We start from the raw sequence: 8689 nt of genomic DNA, 5'->3' as shown, positions 1-8689 counted from the left end.
GCAGTATTTAATTCAACATGAATAGTTTCTCAAAAATTGTGCTTTTATCAATAAAAATTTTAGAGGATATATCTGTATAACAAACAATAAAACACACACTCTATGTAGTACCAAATAAACAAAACATATTTGTTAGTATTTCATCAAGTGTTGTTCAATTTTGAATTTGAACTGAATGCGCGGGTAACGTAACGTTCAAGTTTACGTTACGTGACTCGTAGAGAGATCCCTCCGCGACAGATGGACACAAGAGTTCAACGCAGGAAGCTGGAGTCTGGATCTTCAAGGTTTACTATTTGAGGTAAGCTAAAACGAAATACGGAATTTTATTTTGAAGAGGACATTATAACCAGTACGTCTTTTTGTTTACAGTCTATGGACTTCGCGGTTTAGGTAAAGTTAGCGTTCAGCAACTAATGCTAGTTAGCTTAAACTGGCTGCTAACTCCGTAGCCTTTAAGTACTTACAACTGCAGCCAACAGACTATTACGTTAGTAGTATTTCCTCCAGTTTTCTTGTCGCTAATTCTAAACAACTTTGATGTTAGGTTTGACTATTGTATCTTAACTAATGTAACTTTAGCTGCTATGACATGGTGCTGTGTTCTTTGCATACAACTACTGCCAGATGGATACCCGTTCCAGCAAACGTAGTGGGAAGGCTGAGGATGATAATGAAGCTAACGTTAACCCTAAGCTGCTACAAGAGGTGGAGGAGGACCTGGCTCAAGAATTTGAAGAGGTCCCTGCTCAGCCAAAGAAAAGAAAGCCAATCAGATATTCCCCGAAGAAGAAAAGTAAGTCTATTTTTTTTCCTCCTTTCGCCAGTAGGCTTGGAAATTTACTTTTTATTTATACTAATATATATAGTAGTTGGCTGATTGAGGCACGTATTTCCATTTTTGCCTGTCTTCTCAATAAATAATATGCACAAAAATACTGGGAATTTTGTTGGTGTACTCAATATAATGCACTCCAGTACACCACCACCATTCACTGACCTCAGTAATCCACTTGAAATACTTCCTTTGTTTCAGTGTCTCCAACAGGGACATTGGAGTTGGCCAGACTGAAGGAACAAACCAAGATGGATCGACAGAAGATTGAACACCTTGAGGAGCGCGTTAATTACCTGGAGGAGGCCAACAGGGACCTGAAAGCTGACAAGGACTTCCTGCTTGCCCAAATTAGGGCAGGTCCCAGCACGCTTGCATCTACTGGGAAAGGTACAAATGCACTACAATTAACATTCATGCAGTACTAGATGTTCAAGGAACTTGTAGAGGAGAAATTGAAATAGGCTGGGTTTTCAGGTGCAGAGTGTAATGATATATTATTATATACGATTGCATTGTTGTTACACATCTGAGAAGTCCAATAGATTGGAAATACTATTTTCCCAAGCTCTTCTAAAACGTTTCCCATATGACCAGATAAGTCTCTGATGATGGTGTTGCTACACATAAAATGATATAAACCTTTGTCCAACTAGTAATGTTAGTCACTGAGATAGAGTAGAGCCATCACTGTATGCTACAGCTAACGCTCTACTAACATGTTAACACACACACACATAAAAACTTATGTTTCACTCACTGTTGCTCCTGCTAAAAAAAATAACTCTGAGCTGTCCTGTCAATAAGTTGCTCTGGGAGTATAACCAGAGTACAATCCCACGTGACTTGTCGGTGCTCTGGTTCTGCTCCTGCTTTTCTCAACACCAAACAAACACCTAACTGTGTGTGTGCTAATTATCAACTATAGTGCAAGCAAATAATAATGAAAGTCATTATCTATAACAAAGCCTATTTTTGTACATGTGCAGTTGTCTGCCCTCAAAACTCAGGGCAGCACCAAGAGTGACCCTGCATTGAAAGAGTATATTCTTAGTTTTTTTCTTTGTTTACTTATAAACATCTCTGTTTCTCCAGCTACCCCCCCTTTGCTTCCCCCAGGCAGAGAGACTGCTCCGGAACGTTCTTCCTCTTCGACTTCGCCTTCAACATCGACATCTCCATGTCTCTCCTCAGACTCCAGCTTCTCATCATCCTCAGAAGAAGAGGAGAAGAAAAAGAAAAGGAAGAAGTCCAAGAAAAAGACCAAGAAGTCAAAAAAACACTCTGATTCATACAGCCGTTCAAGAAGTAAGCAGAGATATTGATCATCTTTATAATCACCTTTATAACAATCCTAAAGTTGACCGCTACTCAACCTTTTATGGATTACATTTGTATGAAAAGCAACTACTTCCATGGGCTTTGTTAATAATAATTAAATGGGGCTAACTATAATGTTATATCTATGTCTCGCTAATGGTATATTTTAGTAATCATTCTGAAAATCAGTGATTGAGATCTTTACAGCCGTGTATAGCTCTCTTGTTTTCCTCAAGTTATTCTATGATCTTCTCTGGATTTGTTAGATATTTAACCTCTGAAACAGAAAAATAGAAGAAAAAAAAATCTACCGTACTTACTGTACCATCCTAGTTCACTGCATCCTCTATCCAAGCTGGTTATGTTTTGGAGAGGCGGGTAAGAAGGGACATTACTTCCTGGGCATCCTCCTTCTAGGCTAGTGAACGCAGATATCGCGAAAATGAATGTCGATCGGAACACTATTGCACGCACAGCAGTTATTGCTGAGCTTGCAAAACCTCTCCGGAAATTTTTAAAGGTCTGCTGACAAGTGATGAAAATAACACAAAGATGTCTGCGCTTGCAGAGCGTTGCCGCGAGGCTATAACTGAGGAGCTATGTTACGGCCCTAGTGCCTCTATGGTTGTTTTTGGTGTGTTTGTGCCTCTCTCTCTCCCACTCTCCTCCTCCTCCAGGTGATCGCCCCTCCTCCGACCAGCAGCCGTTCCCACTCAGGTAATCAGCTGATCCTGGTTAAAGAGTGGAGGAGAGGTGCGGCCCAGAGAGAGAGAGATGGTGGACCACAGTGGTGGAAGCGTGAGGTTGACTTTCCTTGTTGGAACTCTGAATGGTGGAGTAGTGACTAATCTTTTCTGAGGAAAAGACAGGTACTAATCGTTTCTTCGTTTTTCCCCCCAGGTGTGGTGGCGTTTTTGGTTCGTTTTGTTTTCTTTTTCCCCCCAGGTGTGGTGGCGCCTTTAGTTTGTTTGTGGCTGTCGGTTGTGCTCGGTTGTGTTTAGTTTTGTGACCAGCTGTCTTAGTTATCATTGGTATTTTTGTTTTTGAATAAAGAAACATCCTTTTTACACACAGTTATCGGTCTCTGTGTCGCTTTCCTTTTACCCGGAAACAATTTTCTTTTGTTTTCCTCCCTTCATCCCCTGGCATACATACTCGGGAGGTAACAAGCTAGCTGAAACAATCACCACATGGAAAAAAAATGGAAAGCTCCTCCCAATAATGTACAAATACACATAAGAATGTTCATTTGTTCAACAATTGTTCAAACTTGTTGTTAAACTTTGTTTGTAATTTTGGAAGTTTGTTTTTTGGAAGTATGGTGTCACTCAAGCTTCATCTTAAGATGATAGAGTGGCATCACTGGTTGGGTGTACGCCATCACAATGGTGTGTTGGGCAGACTTTTCCACGATGTTAAAAAACAAGTAAAGTAAAAATAAAATCTGACTCTCTACAATGTCTGCTGGCATTTACACATTTATGTCATGTCAGACTCATTATAGCACTTATGTTCTCTCCTGAGCAGACCCTTGCTTGTGTTGTACAAACTGTCACTTTGGTTAAAAAAAAATGCTTTGTATAACATCACAACAAAATGTTTTGTGTTGAAATACATTAAGGAAACACTATCTCTTGACTTGTCTGTTGCTTTTGTTGAGGTATTCATATCATCTGACAGTGTAATTACACTTAATGACATTTTAACGAAACATTCAAATCTTTCCACTTTACTTGAATCCAGAGAAAATGGCCATGACACTGTTATAAACTGGTTTGACTATGTAATTACACTTAATGACATCTTAATGGAAAGTCAAAATCTTTCCACTTTACTTGAATCCAGAGAAAACAGTCATGACACAGTTATAAACTGGTTTGACTATGTAATTATACATAATGACATCTTAATGAAAAGTCAAAATATTTCCACTTTACTTGAATTCAGAGAAATTAGTCATGACACAGTTATAAACTGATTTGACTATGTAATGACACTTAATGACATCGTAATGAAAAGTTAAAATTATTAAATCACTGTAGGAGGGAAATGTGACAGTTATAAACTCATTTGGCAGAGTAGTTACACTTAACGACATCTTAATGAAAAGGACGACATTTGTGACGCAATTGTAATGGTCTTGTGACAGCCACTGTCAAACCATCCATATATGACGGTTTAATGTTACGTTAAGACATCAAGCTAAATGGGTTTTTTTTGTTTGGCAATTAGGTCTGCAATGACATGTTTATGACAGGTTTTGTTGTCTTGGTTTATGTCAAGTTGTCATAACAAGGACATCTCAAACAATGTCAACTTTACATCAAAAGTGACATAACTTATTGAATGACACTTAATGACAGCTGTCATAAGTATTCATGGTTATGACAGTGTTATGTCAGTCTTATGAACACGTATTCAAGTAAAGTGTTACCCAATTTTTTTTAAGTTGAGCCAGTGCAATTTTTTTTAGAGTGTATAATTGGTACCACTTTAGGTCAAAGAATGTATTCGTTACACTGTCATAATGGTGTCATGACAGCCATTATTCTTCATGATATCTTAATGACAAATCAAAATGGTACCACTTTACTTTAGGTCAAAGAATGTATTCGTTACACTGTCATAATGGTGTCATGACAGTCAGTTTTGTGAAATATCCTGTCATGTCACATACACACATCTATCTGACCAAGTGCTAGAATTGGTCTCTAACCTTGCACATCTAATTATAGTAATCATTATGTCAACATGTCATGAATACAAAAAGAGGTGGATTTTCTGTTTATGTCAAGCTGTCATGACAAAGACATCCTCTGGTAATGTCATCCTGTTTAATGCCAAGTTATCTTAATAAGGACACTCCAAACAAATTTAATGTCAGGTTGTCATGACAAAGACATCCTCTGGTAATGTCATCCTGGTTAATGTCAAGTTGTCATTACAAAGACATCCCAAACATATTTAATGTCAACTTGTCATGACCAAGACAACTTCTGGTAATGTCACTTTGATTAATGTCAAATTGTCATAATCGAGACAACCCAAGCAATGTCAACTTGTCATAACAAAAACCGAATGACACTTAATGACAGAGGTCATAAACGTTTATGACATGTTTATAAAGTTTATGACACTTTTATGACAGTGTCATGTCATAGTTATGACAGTGTCATGTCACTCTTATGACGACACTGTCAAGTAAAGTGTTACCTCTCACGGCTGCACAGCCTCCTCCCACTCCTGGCCAAACCATATTCAAATTTCTACTTTTTAATATCCGCTCTCTCTCCAGTAAAGGACAACTTCTACAGGATTTCATCAGTGACCACAGGTATGATGTCTTATGCCTAACAGAGACATGGCAACAACCAAATGACTTTTCCCAGCTGAATGAAGCATCTCCTCCCGGGTATGTTTACACCAGTCAACCCCATGTCATTGGACCGGGGGGAGGTATCGCAATAATTCACCGCAAGAAATGGAAAGTCTCGTCTGTCTCTATCCCAGCCCACCAGTCATTTGAATCTCTGGTCATTCAACTGAACGGACCATCTCCTACTATAATAGCCGCTGTTTATCGTCCACCTAAGCCCAACACTGATTTCATCAGTGAATTCTCTACCTTCTTCCCTCACATATCCTCACAAATCCCCTCACAAAAAGCTTCACATCCTGCCTGGACAGTTTTGGATTACAGCAGTTTATTGACTTTCCCACCCACTCAAAAGGACACATTCTGGACCTGATCTGCTGTTCTGGTACTACTGCTTTTATCTGTTCTGCAATTGATCTCCCCATCTCTGACCATAAGCTTATATCATTTAATGTTAACCTTGCACTATTTAAATCTAAACTACCTCGCATCATATAATTCAGTAATATTAAAGACATTGACTTAACTGCTCTGAATACTGGCATCACTGCCCCCCCCCCCCCCCCCCCCCAACCACTTATCCACTCCTGATGAACTGCTTTTCCATTATAACACTGGACTTCATAATCTCCTCGATGCCCTGGCTCCACTGAAAACACGGACTGTCACCTTCACCCACTCTGCACCTTGGTTTACGCCCGAACTCCGACAGCTTAAGGCTAAAGGACGTCAACTGGAACCATACATCTGGACATGTTCCATAACCACATTCTCCACTACAAGGCCATGCTCTCTACTGCCAAATCACTTTATTTTGCAAATCAAATCAATTCAAATGATGGGAACACAAAGGCTCTCTTTTCTCTGGTTAACAAAACTCTACAACCCCCGGACTCTCTTCCCCCTCACTTCTACTCAACTGATTACTGGAATTTTTTAATACAAAGACTGACACTATTCACCAACAGCTAGCTCACAGCACACACACCTCACCCCTCCCACCTGCCCAAACTTCTATCTCCTCTACATTTTCTAACTTCAAACTACCCTCGTTTTCCGACATATCTGACCTCATCAGGAAAGCTAAGCCATCCACTTGCCAGCTCGACCCCCTGCCAACTGGTCTTGTTAAAGCCTCCATACACTCTCTCACCCCTTTTATAACTGCCTTTGTTCATTCCTCTCGCACCTCTGGTCTTGTCCCTTCGTCTCTCAAATCAGCCTCAGTCACCCCTATACTCAAGAAACCTGGTGCACACCCCAACAATTTCAGTAACCTCCGTCCTATCTCCAATCTGCCCTTTCTCTCTAAAGTTCTTGAAAAAACAGTTGCATCTCAGGTCCATGCCCACCTCTCCAACAATAACCTATATGAGCAATTTCAATCTGGTTTTCGCCCTTTACACAGCACAGAAACAGCTCTGTTAAAAATCACCAATGACCTCCTTATGGCTGCTGATTCAGGACTCCTTTCAATCCTCATTCTCCTTGATCTAACCGCAGCATTTGACACTATCTCCCACTCCATTCTCATCCATAGACTAGCCTCCATTGGCATCTCTGACACACCTCTCAATTGGTTCATCTCATATCTCTCTGGCCGCACTCAGTTCATTCAGTTAAAAACATTTACATCCCGCCCATCCCCCCTTTTCTCTGGTGTTCCCCAAGGCTCTGTTCTTGGGCCTCTTTTATTCATCATGTACCTCACCCCCCTTGGCCAGATATTTCATAGGTATAATATTAATTTCCACTGTTATGCGGATGACACCCAGCTCTACTTGTCCACCAAACCCAGCTCCACCTTTCCACCCACTTACCTCTCGGACTGTATTCAGGAAATCAGAACATGGTTCTCCACCAACTTCCTTAAACTCAACAGTAATAAAACTGAAATTCTTCTCATTGGCACCAAAACCACCCTATCTAATATAAACAACTTCTCTATTCAAATTGACAATTCCCCAGTCTCCCCCTCTCCGCAGGTTAAGAGTCTGGGTGTCATCCATTTCTTTCCATTCTCATATTAACAACATTGCCCGTTCAGCCTATTTTCACCTACGCAATATCTCCCGTCTCCGTCCATCCCTCTCACCTGAAAATACTGCCACTCTTGTCCATAGCCTGGTCACGTCCCGTCTGGACTATTGCAACTCCCTGTTATTTGGTTTACCTGACAAATCCATCCATAAGCTACAACTGGTTCAAAACTAACTATAAGTCACATAACACCGGTCCTGCAGCAACTCCACTGGCTTCCTGTCAAATTCCGTACCAACTACAAAATCCTACTTCTCACCTTTAAGGCATTAAGCAACCTCGCCCCTCACTACCTCACTAACCTGCTCCAAATAAACATTCCTGCCCGCACTCTTAGGTCATCCTCATCACAACAACTCACCATCCCATCTGCTCGCTTGACCACCATGGGGTTCAGAGCCTTCTCCCATTCAGCCCCCTGCCTGTAGAACGCCCTCCCGGAACACTTAAAAATTTCAGACTCAGTCACCACCTTCAAATCTCAAAACTTATTTAGTCAGACAGGCCTACTCCATTCCATAGTCTCACTTCTATCTCCCATTCTATCTGTCATTTGTATGTAACTATATGTTCTATATTATGCTTGTGTGTACTTTAATTGTGTTTTATTTTAACTATTTCGTGTATTTGAATTCGCGCTGTAATTTAAAAGCAGTGTAATTCCTCTGAACTGAAGTCCTCTGTGGGCTCCTTTTAACAATGGTGCTGGGAAGAGGCAATGGGTCAATGAATCATGGCAACCCTCACCAGCTGCCAGCCAGATGAAGACATGCGGCAAGGAAAAATCTGATGAAACTGCAGTCGTAGTCGTGCCGCTGGTTCCACTTCAAAGCGGCAAGCGACGAGCAGAAAAAACACAGCGTTCCACGAGGGCGCCTAAGAGCTCATTCAAAGTTTGCGCGAGTTTCCCTAATGACGCGAATGCCACTTTCCAGATCTTTCCTGCAAGGTATTTCCTCTTTCTTCTTCGGGTTGCCATGCTGTGAAGGCTGAGTTAAGTCAGCGCGGGCTTCGCTGTAATCAGTTACTCAGCTCTGGCATTCAGGCTCTCAGCTCCAGACAGAGGAATCCCCGGGGTTCGCCACAGACCCAATCAGGCCCTTTAAGCACAAGGCTTT

At 41.0% G+C, this 8689-nt stretch overlaps 1 protein-coding gene across 1 annotated transcript; it reads left to right on the top strand.

The window, feature by feature from the left end:
- Positions 1 to 298: 298 nt before the first annotated feature.
- Positions 299 to 2876, top strand: LOC311501468 (uncharacterized protein; the record flags this gene model as incomplete). The annotated part of the gene is made up of 4 exons (XM_084563311.1): positions 299 to 796; positions 1037 to 1225; positions 1955 to 2143; positions 2833 to 2876. The coding sequence occupies exons 1-4, from the start codon at positions 628 to 630 to the stop codon at positions 2874 to 2876; spliced, it is 591 nt and encodes a 196-aa protein (XP_084419437.1). The 5' UTR covers positions 299 to 627.
- Positions 2877 to 8689: the final 5813 nt, after the last annotated feature.

Source organism: Chelon labrosus, assembly GCF_963514085.1.
Source record: "Chelon labrosus genome assembly, chromosome: 16".
Taxonomy (NCBI): domain Eukaryota; kingdom Metazoa; phylum Chordata; class Actinopteri; order Mugiliformes; family Mugilidae; genus Chelon; species Chelon labrosus.
The sequence above is the reverse complement of the archived record's forward strand: the minus strand, read 5'-3'. Positions and strand labels throughout refer to the sequence as shown.